This window comes from Xiphophorus hellerii, chromosome 23, assembly GCF_003331165.1.
Source record: "Xiphophorus hellerii strain 12219 chromosome 23, Xiphophorus_hellerii-4.1, whole genome shotgun sequence".
Classification (NCBI taxonomy): Eukaryota; Metazoa; Chordata; class Actinopteri; order Cyprinodontiformes; family Poeciliidae; genus Xiphophorus; species Xiphophorus hellerii.
Genome location: NC_045694.1, coordinates 30456725 through 30476671, shown reverse-complemented (window position 1 = coordinate 30476671; position 19947 = coordinate 30456725). Strand labels below are relative to the sequence as shown.

The 19947-nt window shown below is 41.4% G+C and overlaps 1 protein-coding gene across 3 annotated transcripts; it reads right to left on the bottom strand.

Moving 5' to 3' along the window:
- Positions 1–1410: 1410 nt before the first annotated feature.
- On the bottom strand, positions 1411–19914 carry trappc11 (trafficking protein particle complex subunit 11). Of its 3 annotated transcripts, none has more exons than XM_032554529.1 (30): positions 16954–17273; positions 15603–15828; positions 14608–14777; positions 14397–14467; positions 14066–14180; positions 13884–13983; positions 13322–13395; positions 13083–13179; positions 12826–12959; positions 11948–12089; positions 11476–11569; positions 11012–11091; positions 10359–10437; positions 8929–8983; positions 8703–8848; positions 8558–8619; positions 7751–7883; positions 7244–7374; positions 6401–6526; positions 6125–6318; positions 5899–6047; positions 4984–5105; positions 4784–4903; positions 3606–3671; positions 3258–3414; positions 3062–3173; positions 2893–2984; positions 2662–2795; positions 2004–2171; positions 1411–1907 (listed from the first exon to the last, which is right to left on the bottom strand). In XM_032554529.1, exons 2-30 carry the CDS (start codon positions 15804–15806, stop codon positions 1863–1865), a joined length of 3372 nt encoding a protein of 1123 aa, XP_032410420.1. In that variant the 5' UTR covers positions 15807–15828; positions 16954–17273; the 3' UTR covers positions 1411–1862. The 3 variants fall into 3 exon arrangements, with proteins under 3 accessions (XP_032410420.1, XP_032410419.1, XP_032410418.1); XM_032554528.1 differs by lacking the exon at positions 16954–17273 and adding an exon at positions 19804–19914 and having other exon boundaries at positions 1858–1907; XM_032554527.1 differs by lacking the exon at positions 16954–17273 and adding an exon at positions 16697–16933 and having other exon boundaries at positions 1858–1907.
- Between the last annotated feature and the right edge of the window lie 33 nt (positions 19915–19947).

Below are 19947 nucleotides of genomic sequence, written 5' to 3'. Positions count from 1 at the left end.
TTTTTTCTCTGCTGTGTTGTGTCTGTCCACTTTCCTCTTTTTTTTTTACCATTTATATTTTAATAATTTCGCTATTGTATTTTATTCCTTTTCTTACTGTGAAGAACCTTGTGACTTATAACTATAAAACGTATTTAAACATTTAGACAGACAAGTATTTTAGATAACTTTGTTGCAATACCTGAAGAATGGACAAAAATTGTACCAGCACCTTGTGAATGAAGATCAAAAATCAAGAAACCCCACACTTACCAAAATCATAGAGAACTTCTAAGCATATCTTAAATCATATTTCAAAATACACTTTGAAATTACAAGGGAGAAAATAAGTATTGAACATGGCAAAAAGTCCCAATAGTGTTGAGAAGAAATCCAGAGCAGATTTAAGTATTGGACCAAAAAGATCAACACATAAATATGTCTGTTTTATAACTCTGTGAAATGACACAGGGGAAGAAGTATTTAACATATGAAGTACAGAAGCTGCAAACAGTGAGATCAGGCATTTAAATACTGGCAATATAGTCTGGTCAGTGGTCAGGTGAGACAAGGGTTTAACTCTCTGTAACACACACCAGGCTTCTAACTAGTCTAAAATAACCCACAGTGGCAGCATGTTGGAGAAACTTTAGAATTTTAGGTCTGATTTGTTCTTTTTCTAGACTTGTGCTCATAATTTGAGATATTGAATGTCTGGACAATTATTTCACACGCTTTTGGATACTGGAAGGATTTCTGCTTTCACTGTTTTTACTTTGGGACAGTTATGATGCATAACTGATGGCAACAAGGTTTTATTTGAACAACTGGGAGCAGGCGATGGCATCCTCAAAAATAAAATACCAGAACCATTCATACTGGACAAAGGTCATATCCCCAACTCCAACATCTCTGTGCTCGGCTTTCTAACCGCGCGGCCTGACAGATTTAAAGTGGGAAAAGCAAATGAGTTGGACCAGCAGTCATCCGGTCATGTTGCGGGGGAATGTTGCCTCTGCTACATGGAAATTGAGCATATCTCAGTCAGAGGTCTCTTCAGACTAATGGCAAGACTGATTGTTGCAGGAGATTCTTCCTGCCCACAGCTTCACCATCCATTTGAATATACTTGAGTGACATAAGTTCCAAAACTTAAATTTCCGTTTGGGATAAATAACACATTTTTGAATTGAACTGAATGTTTGGTAGGAAAATTCCAGATTGGAGGTGGAACATCATGTTTTTTTGCCATATGACAGACTTTATATATTTAAAGAAAGGATGGAAAGGCCCAGAGATATTCTTGATAATTATCTGAAAGTAAAACCAGAAATCTAAAGAAAGAGCTGATCACAGAAGAAACCCTACCTTCAGAACATGAAGCTCGTTTTTGTGGAAAAGTGGTTCAAAAACACACCTGAGCCAAGCACGGCCAATCAGAAATATATTTACTGATAAAAACATGAATGTGTTAAATATTTATTTCCCCCGCCGAAGCCTTAACTGTGTCACATTTTCACATGCAACAATAAGACACGGCAAGTTTTCCATTACTTCAGTATAATCATTCCTTCAACACATTCAAGTCATGGATTAATCTCCCAAATCAACACACAGCTCACATCACATCAGATTCCTCCAGGATTCTCCCGGGTAAGACGGCATCAGTTCATGTTTTTGCTGCTTACACAATTCATGTCATCACTTTCACTTGCTGGTTGTTTCACGCTGAAACAACCGTCTCCTAAAGTTTGGTCGACATTTTTTACAGAATGACAAGTAACAAATAGTGTTCATCATGACGTCTCTGTGGAATGATGCATCTGAAAGAACAAACACAATGTTGCTTGGTGGTATTTACAGTAAACAGTTTCATTCTCTTCTCAGGCTGCGGCGATGGAGGCGTCGTCTGGCTGTCGACCCTGAGGCTGGACACAAAGAAGCAAGACGGCGTTTCAAGTCAGACCCGAAACGCTGACGTTCAGGGGAGAAAGGGCTCAGAGGCGGGCGGCACCACCGGTTACCTTGACGAAGATACGCTGAGGCAGGAAGCGTCTCAGTGCGGGGCTGCTGGACGTTGGACAGCGCGGCAGGCTGATGTTGAGCTGTGGTAGAGTTTGGTAACCAGCCATCAGTGGGTAGTAATTATACAGCATCTGCTGCTCTGTGCTGGGGAGGACCCGCAGGCGCACCTGTGTAGCAATGCACACAGAAAATTTTGTTAATTTTGGGAGATTGGTGATCGGCCGATTTTTACACATGAAGCTGACCTCATCCACTGATCTAATCTACGGTGCTCATGGGAGGAGCACTGTCCTCTGCTCTCCCGTGAGAGAGGTTTGACTGATAGACCAAACCACCAGGTCATGGCTGCACATTTACAGTTGACAATTACAGTTAGCAGTTACCCCACCGCTGCGACTCAGCAACTTTCTTGCTATATTGAGCAACGCTTCAGACCAAAAAAATTGGTATCGGCCAAAATCAAAATCGGGGATCGGCCAGAAAACTGCAATTGGTGCACCCCTAGTGCTAATTTACTTGGCTGTTTTATAAGCTTTCAGTTGAATATAGTTCAACATTGTATTGAAGCTTTGGTTATTGTCTGATGAGAAATCTTCAAGTAGTTTGACATTATATCCATGCTCTTATTTTGAAGTGGGTGGAGGTATGATGTCGCACCTGTTTGAGTCCAGAGAACATGAAGGCATCCGATGGGTCAACAGCTATCTCCACCTCCTGCACCTGAGCCGTCCTGTTCTCGATGTGGTAACGAACTGGAAGGGAGTCTCTGACCCGCCCGAACGAAGGCAGATCTGACACACACACACACACACAAACATGACTGGCTGAGAGCAGAGTTGAAAACAGATAGTTTGGTAGGACATAGAGAGGAGTGAGGCATATACTGACCAGCATAGATGTAAAGAGGGACAGACTCCAGGATGACATGAGGTAGCGTGACTGTAGTCTGGATGAGAGGGCTGTCTGCGCTGGAGCACTTCCTGTTTGACACAACTAGACCTCTTAGACACGCCTTCATTCACACCGGTGTTCCTCTGGATGTGTGTGTTCAACATACCTCCTCCATGAGACGACGTACTGTCCTGTCGCCACCGTGTTGCTGCTGCTAGTGTCTGCAGGACATCGAAGACAGAAGCACTCACTGGCACTTTCTCCTGTCTGCAGAACCACTGAACACACAAACGCAGCATCGTCAGCCCTGTAGCCGTAGTAGCTGTAACCCTGTAGCCCATCACCCTGAGCTGCCCTGGTACCTTGCTGCAGCTGGGACTGGAGCTGCGGCGTGCTGCTGGTCACCGTCAGCAGCTGCAGGGAAGACGAGCTCAGCAGGAGAGGCCAGGGTGAAGACGAGAGGATGTCCGTCATCAGCAGGAAGGGGATGTCCACTGCTACCTGCTCTAACGGCTCGAACTGGACACACACACACACACACACACCCACCCACGCACACACACACACACACACACAGAGAGACTAGGATCATGACGGAGTCCTCTGCTTGCTACAAACCTCAACATAAAGTCCTCATAACTGCAATCTGTGCTAGTCAATATGGCAACATTTATAAAACGTTTAAAAACATCTTCGTGTGAGCTCCAGACCTTTGTAGACACAAACTTGACCGACACTTCAAATGGGACTACGGTCTCCACGGTCACCGTCTCATCCTGGAACACACAGAAAACAGCTGATTATTTCTCTACACAGGACAGAAAACACTATTTATGCATGTACATCTAAATAATTAAGAAAATAATTTAAAAGTTCTTATTTCAGGAATTAAAAGAGAAAAAAGATTCATTATACACACAATGATATATCTCAGTTTTAGTTATTGAGTCTTATAGGAAATGAAAACTCCAAATATATCAATAAAAAGAAATTATTAGACAACCTCTTTGTTTACAAATACAAAGAAACAGAACATAAAATATGAAAAAGTATGCCAGGAATGTTATGTTCACGTTTTGATCTACACCAGTGTTCAAAGTGGGGGCCACTAGGGGGCGCTAGGAGGGCCTCAGAAAGCTGGAGGGAAGATGAGGGGAAAAAAGCGAGAAAAAAAAAGAATCCAATAAACTTTTAATCATAATTTCCTTTTACTTATAAAATCTAATCTGTTTTTCAATTACACTTAAAATTATAGGTGTAATTTAATAAAGAGTTATTTGCTGTGGTAATCTTTCTGACTGGCTGCCAGTCAAATTTATCAAGCTGTTCTGCTCATTTATGCTAAACCAAAGTAATAATTATTGAACAGTGAACAAAAACATTTTAAAAGTCTATGTCTCTCTATATATTGTGTGACATTGTCTGTGGGTTATCAGAGGAGGGTCCCAGCCAGAAGCTGAAGCTGTTTGGGGGTCGTGGCATGGAAACGTTTAAGAACCTCTGAGGAAAACCGACAGTCAAAAATCCTCCCTGCTAACACAGCTGGCTGTTCACAGAGAGCTGTCTGAGTGCATATTAATATATAATTGAGTGGAAGGAAAAAGTGTGGTAGAAAAAGCTGCTGAGGAAACAGGTTGTGGACAGAAGCTGGAGTCAGAGCTTCAAGTTTCTCAGAAAGTAAGTAACTCCTCCTTATTGCTCTGGAGCGATTTTACATTCCTAAGAAATTGAATGCTGGGTTTTCATCATCATCAACAGAAAAAAAAGCAAGAAATATTTCCCTCTGGGTATAATGAGTCCATGTAAGTTCCCCATTCTGAACCAAATTACTGAAATACATAAATAATGATCTCCTATGCTGAGCTGCAGAACAGAGGAGGCTCTCTACCTTATGACAGTTGCACACGATATGTCGTCCTTCCACGGCGGTATCGATGCTGTAGGCCACATGGAACAGGAAGATCCTCGGTCCGGTCGACACACACTTCATGTACACACACTTCTCCAGCTAGAGCCGAACAGAAGACACGGTTACCGGAAGAGAGAAGCTGTAGAGCCTCTGGTGTGTGTGTGTGTGTGTGTGTATACCTTCTCTCCTGGTGTCAGATCTCCCAGAGGCACATCGGTGAGCAGAGCGGGCGCGTTGTCGTCACACACACTGGACCCGTCTAGGGTCACATGGGTGGTCTGTCCTAGACCAGCCTCCTGGCCTGAAAACACAGAATGAAGCTCATTCTCACACAGTCACAGAATGTTGTTTTATGATGTCAAAATATAATATGAATATGATGTTTTGTGACTGATTTATAGAGATTAAACTTACAGATTCAGTTAATGAATTAGAATATTACTGAAAAGTATATTTATTTCAGAAACGTTATTATTATGTAAGACATTATGTAGATTAAATACACAGGTGGAGATTTTCCAGCGTTTATTTTTGTTATTTATGATGATTTTCTGTTAATTATTAACGAAAACATTTAAAATTAAAATCAGACCAATAAAAAAACCTATTTCTAAAAACAGAAATGTGGGCTTAATGAAAAGTGTCTTTAATACCTGCTTAAAGGTTGATATTTTTAAAAAGGTACTTTTAATCTGACAATGAGCCTCATCAGAAAGCATATTCTAACATATTGAACATGACTGGACAATAAGTCATTAGAAATATGTATCGCAATAGACAAGTGATCAATATCAACATATAACACACCTGAATTTTCACTAAACTAATAACCAGAAACGCACTGCATTCTGGGAGATGTATGCAGAGGAAAGTCTTTAGCTGCTCAACCTCTTGCAGCAAGCTAAGCTAGGTGGCATCAACTAACTCACTCACTCCTTGGTCACCTAGCAACAACCTGTTGAGTAACGTGAGCAGTGCCTCATCACTGCTTAAAAATAAACAACAACCGCATGGAGAGAAAACTGTGGATAAAATTTTACAGTCCTTCAGATATTTAAAACAAACAACTAAATATGGAGGATAAACTAGTGAACCTGGTTTGAGACCGGCAGTGAGTTTGACATCCTTCGCCACGATGTCCTCCTGTGATTGGACGGTGAGGCTGATGCAGAACATCTCATTGGTGAGTGCAGGAGGCTGGTGGCTGAGCTGGACACAGATCCTGGGAACTCTGGAGATGATCCTGGACAGAAGCAGACGGCAGCAGGTCAGCTCACGGCCAGCTCACGGGCCTGCAGCAAGCCGAGGTCAGGACGTTACATGGTGCTGTGCTGCAGCGTCAAGGTGTCCCAGTCTAATTCCTGGCGTGCCTCGTTGCCCCGCCCCCATCGCCGTGACGACCTGCTGGCCTGCAGGGCCTCCTGGGTGGAAGCAGCGTCTCCACCGGCGCCTCTCCAGCTCAGGAACACACAGCGGCCACTGTCACCGCCCAGCATCATCTCTACACCTGTCATCTGCACACACACAATCGGTCACGTCTCCTGCTGCAGCTTCCCTCTCTGTCCCACACACGCATACATACAAGCATCGGCTTACCTCCACTTTTTTACCCACGTCTTCAGTTTTAGCCACAAAGCTGAAGTTGTAGCATCTGGGTTTCCCTGGTAACAGCGTCATGCTGTCCTGACCTGATGATTCCACCACACACCACTGGTTGTATTCCTGTGGATGAAACCAGACTGACTCCAACTGTTCTGGATGAACAGTTTTCATCCAGAAACTGTTTGCATCAGTAGGATGCCTCGCTCTGTCTGTATTCAGGTAAAGTGTTACATTTAAAGTAGGGGTGAACTTTAAAGTTAACAATATGTACACCATTAAATATTGTAATATACAGCTATGGAAAAAATGAAGATCCGCTGAACTGAAGCCCATTGAAAACCTCCTGGTTATACCATAAAATACTGATTTCTGAACTCTTCCTGAGTTCAAAGATTTGTATTGTTGTTTCTAAATGAACATGAACTTTGCATTATTTGAGGTCTGAAAACACTGCATCTTTTTCGTTATGTTGACCATTTCTCATATTCTGCAAATAAATACAAAATTTTTGCTTGTAATTCCGAAGACATGTTGTCAGTAGTTCATAGAATAAAAAAACAATGTTCATTTTACTTAAACATATATCTACAAAAAGTAAAATCAGAAAAACTGATAATTTTAAGTGGTCTCTTAAGAGTTGTAAATAATGCGAATTTGTGTGAACATACAAACATTTGTGTGTTACACCTGAATTTCACCTGAATTTCCCCAGTGTGGGACAATAAAAGGCTGTTTTTATTCTATCCTCAGAATTCAGTGTGGAGTACAGTGACTATACAGTATACATTTCTTTACTTAAATAACCTAAATGAGCTTTCTTCAGAGTGTGGAGGGCACCTGGTTGCTGAGGCTGACGGTGAGCTTGCTGAATGACACGGGGTGCGGACAGTCAGCTCTGAGGAACACCTGCAGCTGGATGGGCTGGTCCACATGGAAGCTGGGTGACTGGAACCGGGCTTTGCATTGGACTGATGTGAGAGAAAGAAAGTTAACATGTGAAATACTGAGCTTCCTTATATGCTGCTTACAGGGAGACAGACTTATAGAGCGGCTCAGAATTATTGAAACCTCTTAAAACTAGGGGTGATGATTCTGAACCAAACCGAAACCTACTGGTCTTTTTCCTTTTAGTTCCAACAAGCTCCACTGTTGTACTTATTTTTTCAGGTTCTATGATAAAACTGGACATTTCTAGAGTTTTTGGTCCGTTGCCTCTCATTCTAAAAAATTTTAACACTGAAGTTCCCAAGGAGTTTAGGTTTGGCTTTGAAGACAAGCAGCTAACATCCCTGTTTAATTTTAAGCAGCTGTTGGAAATAAACGGGTATGTGTGTGTTTACTAACTGAATGGGATGTAGTCCTGCATTTCCACCGTCAGCTCATTGGATCCAGACAAAGCCATGCGGTCGGTCCATAGTGACCTGGCAGCACCAACTGAAGATTGATCACATTCAGACTCAGCCTCTGGAATGTCGTTCTGCAAACAGGAGGACACAATATGAACACCTGGTGCATTGTGGGCTGTTTAGCACTCCATGTGTGTTAGCACTCAATGGCTAAGTTATTTTAAAGGGGCAGTGTTTAGGTTTTTCAAGCGTATAATGCCATTTTATAGCAAAATAAAGTAACTATGTTGCCTTCAGTTAAAAATAAATAAAATTAAAATATTATATATATCAAGTAAGACTGAAAAAAAATTTACTTCCTGATTTAACACCTTGAAATTGGGCCTATGTCTCTTTAAAAACTGCTGCTCTTTCTGAAACATTGCCTTCAAGAGGTCATCCCAACTATTAACCCTTTAACAACATTAAATCAGCGTTGCACTGAGAAGTATCTCCTATAATGAGCTTAGCAGGTGTTTGCTAATTGCTGCTGGCTAGTCTGAAGGGGTTATGTGGGGGAGTTACTCTGAGGAGGAGCTGTGCCTTGAAGGTGGCACTAGGTCCACCCAGGCATTTAGCACAGCTGAATGGTTGTCATGGAGATTAAATGATTTCTCAAACATGCATGAAACAATTAAGGCAACACTCCAGTTATGTTTTTGATGAGGAAATAATATTATAACATAATCTAAGGTTCACAAAAGTTGACTTTACATGATCCTGCCCCTTTAATAGAGGAGGTTCTGGTTTATCCTTTTTCTCTTACCATTAAAACTTTAAAGAGGTTCTTCTCTATCCTGGATTTTTGCTCCTCTTTCAGGGTAGAAGCTGAAGGACAAAACAAAAGTAGTTTGTGGGTTTCAGTAAAACCCTCCAGCGTCATCTGTAAGGGTGATTCGGGGTCCTGGTACCTCTGCCCAGCAGCTCCATGCAGTAGATGACATAGTCTTTGACACTGGCCATCAGATAAGCACAGTGCAAAGCTGTGGTCAATATGGCCGTCAGCAGAGGCCACCAGCGCTCTGTGCGATAGTCACACATCACGTAGTCCAGCAGCCTGACCAAACACAAACACAGAGCATGTAGCAGCTCCTCCTTGACAAGCTAACAGTGGAACACGTGCAGCACGGGGCTCACTTTAAGGCTTTGGTGTAGTCTTTAGCATGGTAGTATTCCTCTCCCATCTGCACCACTGCAAAGGAGAAAGAAACTAAAACTTAGATACAAGATAGTCAGCAGGAGTCATAATCTACATATGTCAGTAAGTAGAGATGCACCAATTGGAAAATTTGGGCCGATATCAATAACCAATATCAACAATGCTGTTATGACTGATAAACAATATTTACGACATAATAAATATTTTAAGGTTGCAACTAATGATTATTTTAGTTATCAAATACTATCAATTAGTTATCAGATACTCTGAATTATCTCGCGTTCTCACTAAAACCAGGAAGATAGAGCACATAACGCCAGTTGTAAAGTCCCTCCACTGGCTCCCTGTAGCTCAAAGAATAGACTTTAAAATACTGTTGTTAGTTTATTAATCACTGAACGGCTTAGCACCACAATACATTAAAGATCTGCTGATGTTGTATCAACTTTCCAGACCTCTTAGATCTTCTGGTTCTGCTCTGCCTCCCCAGAACCAGAACCAAACAAGGAGAAGCAGCATTCAGCTTCTATGCACCACAAATCTGGAATAAACTTCCAGAAAACTGTAAAACAGCTGAAACACTGACTTCCTTTAAATCTCGACTAAAACCCAGCTGTTTAGAGTTCTGTTTGAAAGGTAATCAAGTACAAATTTAATGATGGCACTTGACAATGTAATGTTTTGATTATTGATTCTATGTTGCATTGTGTTTCTGTGTTTGTTATGATGTAAAGCACTTTGAAATGCCTTGCTGCTGAAATGTGCTATACAAATAAAATTTGATTGATTGATTGAAACAATTTATTGCCTAAAATGCAACAACAGCATTATTTTAGAGAATGTTTCATCAGTTACAGTAAACGATGAATCTGCAGCAAAACAATCCTTCTTACATCAACATGTGAAAAGCTCAGCACTTTCAGTACTGAGGTGTAGGGATGATTTGGGGATTATTATTTGGATTAATAAGTGGACAGAAAAGGTGCTTAATAATTTTAGAGAATTTTACTTTATTACTGTTCTAAGAATGTTGTTTTTAGATGCGTTTTGAGTCTGTTTACTTTCGTCAGCAATTAATCGATTCCTGAATTAGTTGACGGTTATTTCGATAATCGATTCGTCATGATCACTACCCTTTCGATACCTTGAAAAACACAAGCATACTTCTGACTTCACTACTGCTTCTCTGCTTCCCCACAATCCTTTGCTGCATCACTATCACATGTCCTACCTCCATCCTTCCCTCTCCAGAAGGAAGCAAACAAAATGGAAATAAATATTGCTTGTTCATATCAGCTCGATTTTATTTACGATACGTTAAAAAATGGCTAGTAATGTTTGACACTGACATCAGTGCTGATATACGGCGCTGTTAGGAAGGCTGAATGGAGAAGAGACAAACACTTACTGAGGTGACTCTTCATTCGAGGGCACTTGTACTTCTTGAACTGGGCCACAGCGTTACTGAGAAGTGCTATTATCAGCTCCTGTGAAGGCAGACGCAGACCCAGTGGGTTTTACTTCAGCAGACCGGAGCAGCAGAAGGTATTCACACCGTTCTTTAAATCAGAAGCTACCTGAAACCAGGACTGGGCTTCAGAACACAAACTGCAGGAGATCCAGAGGATGATGCTCACCATCATCCACTGGGATATTACAGCTATTTAAGGTGTTTCCATCTGCTTCTGCTTATTTGTTACATTTTCAGAAAGTGTTTTGAACTTCAGCAGTTTTCAGCAAAAAGGTTCGGCTTACAGCATTCACACTGCATTTTAGCAGGAAATGCTTTTTCTAGTTCTATACTGAGATAGACATAGAGATGTGGTAAAAAGAAAGAACATGTTTTAAATTCTGCTGTTCCACACATGCAGGAGTTTTGTAACAACTAATTAATGAATAGATTTATATAGATGACTCAAATAATTTCACTTCACTTATGTTTCATAAATAATGTCTGTGGATTCAGTGTCATTTTTTGAAACCTGTTGCTGCTATTAACTAGATGGAGTTGTGACTATGATGAAGAGCAGCTTCCATAAAGCCAGATGGGAGTTTCCTTACAGAATGTGGGACATCTCTCTCCTTAATCTGCAGAGCCAGGATCCCCAGTTTCTCCTTCTCTGGATCTGTTGGATCAATACCTAGAAATCACAACAATGGTGTGAGTACAGAAGGCCTTTCATTCAAACCCTGTGTTAGCTTCTTAATCAGGTGGAGAACTTTACTTTAAATTGTTGTTTATTGACTGAAGACCTTCAAAGTGATCTGAAGCAACAACTTTCAAAGTTTTCAATTCAGAAATACTTTATTCATCCTAAAGATAAGTGAATGTTATTCCAACTCTTATCGTCCAAGTTTGCCACAGATAGACTAAAAGTCTCCATGTGTTTGTGTGTGTGTGTGTGGGGGGGGGGTGAATGAGTGTGTAGGACATGTTGTGAGGACATTTTAGATTTAGTGATGCTGCTTTATAGTCCAGATCTGGTCCAGGACTGCTTCAGATCAGGTTAAAAAGAAAAACATACTCTGGTGTCCTTGTCTCCAAGGTCTCTGTCCATAGAAGTCCAGTCCTCCACTCTGGGTGTCCAGAGGATCTGGGGAAGGATAGGTCGTCCCCGCCTGCAGAAACCAACAGTGAAATCCTCAGGTCAAAAGTATCCAAACGTTATGACATGGGGGCCAAAACTGGCAAAAATTAAACTACAGGCAGTGTGGTATTTTCTTTAAATTAAAAATGCCACACTTTGGACACTCCTCCCCTAGGTGGACTCAGGCCTGGTCAATACATACAGTACAGACCAAAAGTTTGGACATACAGTTGTGTCCAAACTTTTGGTCTGTACTGTATTTGGAAAAACAAATATTTTTTTTATGCATTTTGCCCTTTCATCCACACAAAAACTCTATTTAATATCAATAAAAACAAGAATGATGTGGAGGATATATTTGTATTTGAAAACACCAGGCTAGGTGTGTACAGAGCGGTGTGTGTCTGACCTGACAGAGCTGCTGGGCCATCTGCTTCCTCTCCTGGCTGTAACAAGCGGCCTGTTGGTAGTAGAAACCCGGGTTCTGAGTCTGGATGGCGGTCAGTCCCAACTTTATGGCCTCATCGAACAACTCGCCAAAAGACTGGAACCTGGTGGAGAGCAAAACGCTGTCTGAGGCCTGATGCACAGCCTGCACATGTTCACAGCACTGTCTGGCTCCAGGACTCATCAGGTCTTTGACTCTGATACCAGTCAATGGTTCGATCTCCCACGGCACCTTTCTGACCTCATTAAGGCTCACACACACGCATACAATCATGCAAGGCTTTCCGATACGCATCTATGACAGAAATACATAAGTTTGTTTTTTTTTCTCCTATTAGAATATGTAGGACACACTGCAAAAGCACAAAGTCTTACCAAGTATTTTTGGTCTAATTTCTACTGCAAATATCTTAGTACACGTGAAATAAGAGTAACTAACTTACAAGAGACTTTTTAGCAAGATATATTAGGAGCTTCTTTTAGGCTTTTGCACCAACACTGAGTCACCTGGTGCCTCAGGCAGTAAGCTTGTTGAAACAAGCAAGAAATCCATTAATCATATGATAAATAAAAAAAGCAACTATTTGTTCATTGTGTACATGCACTCCCATTTACACATGAAAAACACTTCAACGAGATATTTTCCAGATATAGTTCTAAGCTTGCAGGAAACAGTCATGTTGTTGCCAGATTCTAAAATGGGGCGAATACATCCTGAGATGTGCAAAAGTGTTATTAATTATCGAACTAACACTCCTAACTACAGTGTACAGGTTTCCCTCTCCTGATGGTGCCTTAGCTTTCATGGTGATGTGTTTAAGTGCAGCGTGTGCATCTCACTGTTTGGACATCCATGCAGAGTGCTCGAAGGCCAGCTCAGCGCAGCCGATCTTCTTCTTACACAGGTCGATGTGCTTCCTGAACTGAGCTATGGCGTCTAGAGGAGTGTTGTGCTGGAAACACAGGCGGCAGATCTGCAGACGGTACACACACACACACACACACCCCAACATGAACACCCCGGGTCTCCAGACATCAAACTGAACCGATCCACTCAGTCTAATGATACATCTGGACTCAGAGGAGAAGGACTGGACCTTGTAGTTGATGAATCCTGCCATGGTCTTGATCTCCAGCATGTTGGTCTCATGCGCTCTGAGCTCATGCACCAGGCTGTAAGCAGCTCTGTAGTACCTGCAGCCATAGAGACAAATGGGTCACTTCTCAGCAGCTCTAGGTCACAGCAGTGTTACATGATTATCTTAGATAAGTCTTGTTTCCCCCTTAAAACAGTAGAAATATTTAAAAGGGTTTAAATGTCATGGTTTAAACTTACTTGAGAGCGTTCTGGGTGTCTTGCTTCAGTTCACTGAGGAAAGCCATTTTAAACTGATGTCTGACGAACAGCAGCTGCCATGAGCAACACCAGGAGGAAACACACACACACCGGGGGAGAGAGGAGCATTATATGTGCATGATAACACACTCAACACTGTTCACTTTATTGATTTAAAAAACAAAAAGAAAACCCATGTTTCATTTTCTGTCTACTTCAGCTCGATATATTACTGCCACAGTTTATCCTTGGTTTGTCCACATTACACCAGTTCAAGCAATTCATGTTTGCTTTAAAGCATTAAATACTGTTCACTGTGAAAATATGGCAGATATCTGTACAGTAGGCTGACTTTACTGACAACTGTAAGGAAAGAAGGGAAGGAATGAAAGATGTAGAGGAGGATACAGCATTTTGACAACAAAGGAAAAAAGTTTGGAAATATCCATATTTTTCCCTACTTTTATTTTCTTCAGACCTGAAAACTAAATGCCTTTCCCCCTCTACTTGGCAAGTCTGTGGTTGTAAGGTGGCAGAGCGGGGAGTCAGCAGCCAGGCCTACCTGGTGGGTGGTCTTGTTGAGGAACTCCTTATGGGATTTGACCCGACGAATCTCTGTGTAGTAGTAGGTCTGAGCGTGCTCATAGAAGGCGTTCTCCAACCTTAGAGGTGACACCAACAGACAGGAAGCTGAGCTCACACTCCAGCCAATCAGACCCACCCAGCTGCAGGCGCTTCCTGTACCTTATGATGTAGCCCACTAGGTGGTCGGTGTGAGGCAGGACAAACAGGCTCTTCCCAGACAGGTCGCAGGAGCTACAGAGAGCTGAGGCTCTCTCTGACGCCACCAGGTCCTCTCCTGTCAACACACATGATTCAGACAGGAACTACATGGAATGCTGGGAAAATACAAAGGTAATCAGCTTCACACATACACACAAACACAGCACACCCACTTCCCAACCATGCTCTACATTCTGCTGGGTTTCTACATGAGTTCCCAATCAACACACACACCGATAAAAAAAGGTGAAAAAACTTCAGAGGGTGTGATTACTTTTGCGAGACGTTTTACCTGGAGGTAGAGGAGTTTTCTTTTGGATTAAAACCACCGCCACTTTGGTGTTTCTGCCCTGCAGACTGGTCCTACAGCCGAACAGAACCAGTTCCAGTTCGGTTAAAACCCGCTTTGTTAGCCACACACCTAAGCTAACTCATACTGCATGTTAGTGTGGAACAGACAGTGTTACTGTAACCTGAGCACAGTAATAACCACGCCTCCCCACCTGACAATTTCCACTTTAGTCGCGCATTCCGACTGCTTCTCCTTCCACTGCGGGTCGTCCCAGTCCAGCTCGTAGAACAGAACCACCAGGCCAGGGACCAGGTTCAGGTGTTTGTTCATCCAGCCGGTCTTCACGATGCCTTTTGGGATGTACCACTCATACGACGTTCGCTGGGCACACAAGACAAAATATTCATGGCAACTAAAAAGAAAATAAAATGTATTCCTTTTTTTTTGGCCGCTTTTAAATGTTGATCCAGTAATCAGCGGGTGTTAAACTACTGCTAGTGATGTAGAAAGATCATATATAGAAATGTAGTTATAATTTTGAGATATTCAAGCCAATTCAATTCAGAAATTCTTTATTACCCAAAGGTAAATTGAATGTTGCCGTAACTCTCTTTATCCAAGTATTTTAGAGTCATTCTGGATGGTGAAGTTGTGGGAAGGAAAGATCTCCAGTAGCAGTCAGTCTTGCAACAGATATGAAGAGGTTTCTGACAGAAGATTGTTGCTAACATGCTAACAGCTAAATATCTGTGTAGCAGACCATATTTCACATTAACATGTCCTGGATGACTCCATCAGTTGTTATAGATCAGGTACTATTTGGGTTTTTGAGATGCTATTCAGCTACTCCAAGTTGTAAAAACAGTAGTTTGTTGCAAAGGTTACACATTATAGCAACCACTGAAAAGTAAAAAACTTAAAGCAAAATTCCTTCCAGCTGCACAATGTCCAGAATCAGAGAGAATAATTGTACAAACAGCAACTCCTCCACCCAAAAACAAATTAACAAATTCTAGAAAAAGAACTAATCAGAACTAACATAAGATAGCTACTCCAACATGCCTCCACCATTAAACATACCTGTTTAAATCTATCTTCCTGAAAGCATGTCACTAATCTGACCTTGGTTAAAAGCTTCCTGATCAGAGGTCAGAAAGTTAGGCTCCTCTGTATGTCACTAAACACATCTCTGAAGCCGTTGCTCACCTTAGTGCGGCATTTGGGATACTCATGATCTCCTGGGAGAACCTTGAAAGAGATGGGGACTCTGTCGGCGCGCCGGTTGGCACAGAAAGCATCCCAGATGGCGCGATGCACCGCATTGTACACCACATCCAGACCGGTTAAAGCTACGAAAGCCATGGGCCGGCAGCATAGCTCTGGGGGAAGTTCCCACTGGGATCCTGCCATCACAATGGTTCAGCAGACAGACCTGATGAGAGCAACATGTCATTACAGGGAGGCTGACCGCCCACCAGGTCATGTCTGTAGTTAGCAATAGAGACCCCACTGTTTCTTACAATATTTAACAGAATTTCAGACAAAAAAAGTGCAATCCGTGGACCCCTACTTACAATCCTTATTATTTGTTATTACTGGATGAACTTTTGAAAATTTCAGATAATAATATAAACATAATCAGAGTATCATGCATTACATCTTTTTATCATTCTTATATTTTGATCCAACAAACCCATGCTTCATTTAATAACTGATTACTTCATAAAGCAAACAGAACGTTTTCAACTATATTGAAAATATCTATTGTTATGACATGAGTATGTGCTTACTTAGAATATACTTCAATGTGATTTTAATAGATATTGATAACAATATATATACAGTTCAGACCAAAAGTTTGGACACACTTTCTCATTGAATTCAATGAGAAAGTGTGTCCAAACTTTTGGTCTGTACTGTATATATCCTGCATGAATTAATGCGAGATTGGCTAAATAAAGGAACTGTTACAAGTTAATTAGGCGTCATTTATTCTAACAGTAAACAGGCAGGTAAATGAACACAAATCGTTACAAACACGTTTCAAGGGAATAAACACTTTTTAGATTCATTCACTTTAAAATGAATTATATACAATTTTTGCATACTAATTTTCCAACAGTTTGGTGAATAGCACAAAAATAAACATTTTTGACTCAAAAGCGGTATTGGATGGAGTTAAGTCAATGGCATATCGGAATATAGCAGACAGAAGAAAAGTCCAATCGAACAGCAGCTAAGCAGAGTTTGTGAACAGGAGGTCACAAGACTGAGAGGCTAACAGTGACAGGTCTGTTTACCTGGTCCAGCCCGAAGCCCAGCCCGGGTTACAACAATTCATGTGACAGCAACATGGAAACCTGCAGGATCTCCACAGAGAGGCTGCCAATGGGGATTTTAGATAATAGGGATAATCCAGTCGTGCAGAAGCTCAAATCTTATGGCGAAAGCGGAACTAAGATAACCGGGCTAGGCTAACACGTAGCGTTTGGTCATTATGTAGAAGGAAAAAAAATCCTTATCCTAAACGTGATCAAGAAGGTTTGGAGTAGAATACCTCAGTGACATCTTTTTAGGCGACTTGCTGACAGCAGCGCAGCAGGCTCAGGCTGCACTTCATGGACTGAAACAGAGAAGCTAGGAGCTAGCTAGCTAGCTAGCTACTGCTGGGCGAGGCCACTGAGCCTCAACGCACTTCTAACCGGAAGCTGTCCGGTTCTGCTGTCGGTTAATTCCTCTTCTGCTCATCAGCGCACAGCTCATCACTAACCTGTCAACCTCAACCAAACTGAAAATACCAGCTATTCTAGCCGGCAGTGACAACAACAAACTCCGGAGCTAGTTAGCTACCTCCGGTTAATTATTACTTCTGGTTCAACTTGTCAAAATAAAAGGGACAAATTGTACAAGTTTTTAAAAAATAATAAAAAAAAATAAGGACAGCTGTCTTATCGCTGCTTTGGACAAATGTCCATACTTTATGCTAATATAACAATTATTTGATTTTAGAATTTAAATTCCTCTAGCCTTGTATTGTCATAGACTTTTTCTGCTCAGTTTATCTGTGAAGTGTGCCTTGTCATACTGTTTTTATATCTCCGATAAAGTTTTTTTTAAAGAAGGAAAGCTGTCGAGAAGTATGATTGGCAAAGATAAGAATAACTGCAGAAATACACAGACAGCCTAAACAAATCAATTAAAGTCACAAAATGCAACATAATAAAAGTGTTACATAAACGGAATAACTGATTGTTATTGGGATGAAGAACTTTTAACTCAAATCAATTGAACATTTTACTATTTATTGTAATTAAAGTGTCATTATGAGATGCATTCATATTTATTAGATCCAGTTATAGCCCCAAAACATGTTCATAGAGGCGGCCAGACCAAGCCAGTAAAAGTTGTGGAGCAGCACATCCGAAAAAATAAAATAAAATAAAATAAAATAAAATAAAATAAAATAAAATAAAATAAAATAAAATAAAATAAATAAATAAATAAATAATGGAAGGCCATCAGTGGCCTTGGTCAGTCATATTGACTATGTTTCTGGCTGCAGCCACAGGATCCATGTCACAGAGTGGGACTCTGAGCAGAATAAACAAGCTATTCTCTGTCATGTCTTCAGCTTTCCCTGTGGGAGCCGATCCACTCTCCAGAGACAGGCTCAGGAAAAACAACACAAAAACTGGAGTTTCCAGACTCAGTTCATTCCTCTCCCTGGGGATTACTGATTTCCATGAGACTCACCACACTGATGTGTTTGTCCTGCTGTTGAGAGGGTCAGAGGGAGTACACTTCTTAGTCTGTATCATTGAAGTGCTCAGTCACACTCCAGCCAGTACACATCTGCTCAAGAAAACTTTGTGGAGGATGAACTTCCTCAGGACACTGGAGTGCATGGGAACCCTCTCCTGAGTCCTCTCCATCTTGCATTGGGAGCACTTTAAAGCTTTGAGACCAGCTGTGTTACAGCCTGGCATCACAACTGCAGTCTGACTGACAGGACGATTTAAAGGAGAGATGCAAGAAGAAAGCCTTATTTACTGAAGACCTCAGTCTTCCTCTTTCTGTTAAATGTCTTCCCAACACGATGATGAACATATCAATCCAGTGGTTCAAGAATCTGCTTTGTTCCATTCAGTGGATTGCCTGCTGTAGACGGCAGCTGGAGGACAATCTGACCACTTTGTTCTCACTTTCTTCTTACTCTTCAACTTGCATTATTTACTGTTCTTTCAGCTTTTAACTATTTGTATTCTCTCAGTTATTTTTTCCTAAATAGAAGCTGCACCTGCAGTCTGAGCATTCTGTTTGGCCTCCTGTAGAAGAGCTTCAGTTCAGAGAATGCTGCCAACAACTACTGCTACTAACTTTTTGCTTTTCATGAACAAGCTCCTCTCAGTTCATCTGTTTCTTTTTTGTGTCTCTGCTTTGTCTTCTCAAACCCCCCAGTCAGTTGTGGCAGATGGCCGCTTGTACTGAGCCACGTTCTGGTTCTGTTGGAGGTTTCTTCCTGTTGAAGGGGAGTTTTTCCTCTCCACTGTTGCTACATGCATGTTCAGTTTAAGGGATTGCTGCAAAGTGAATGACACAACACAAACAATTGTTGCTACATGTTGGTCCAGGAAGACTGACTGCTGCAAGGCACTGACTCCATGCAATCTTAGATAGAAACTTTTTTTAACTAATCTGAATAATAAACTGAGCTTAATGATAATGACTTTGATAACTGGGATCAGATGGAATGTATATTTGATTGAATTGAAATGACATTTGTTGTAAACTGCCTGAAGACAACATTTGTTGTAAGTCGGTGTGATATAGATAAACTGAATTTGAATTGTATTGTTAGAGTACAATTCAATTGTATGAACTGATAGTTGGAGAAAGTGTCACGTTGGACACAGATGACCTTGCCCAAAACGCTGAAGGTCACAGAGTGATAAAATCACAGATCATAAGCAGAGGGAAGAAGAAAATATGATATTGGCATCAGGAGATTTTCTGATATCGTTCAGCCTCATGCATGGAAGGAAAGAATCTGTTAACTTGCAGAAGCTGCATTCTATCTGGGCGCCAACATGCAGCCAACTCCTCAGCATCACATCATGAAACTCTGTTTGACCCGTAAGAAATCAACTGCAAAAAAACCTGCAAGACATAAAAACATCAGGCCCATTGAATTTTTTTTAGGTTACTGTTAGAATGTGAAATTCACAAGCAATGAAACCTTCAAGTGACATTGACTTTACAGTATAATCCCAGCTGTTGGCTTATCTTCTAATAATAATAATTATACTACTATTGTTGACATTTCTAGGAAACATTGAGGTATCACATTCCAAAGATTATTAAACCGACCCGGGAATGACTCTGATGCAGCAGCCAATCAATTAATTACCTTCTGTTTTCCACGCAGGAGCGGAGCCCCGAGCAGCTGAGGGGAGGGAGCAGTCTATTTATAAAAGCCCAGACCGCAGCAGATCTGAAGCGAAGCTGCAGCCTGGCCGACTCTGTCTGGATCCGCAGGTCTGCAGCGAGAGCA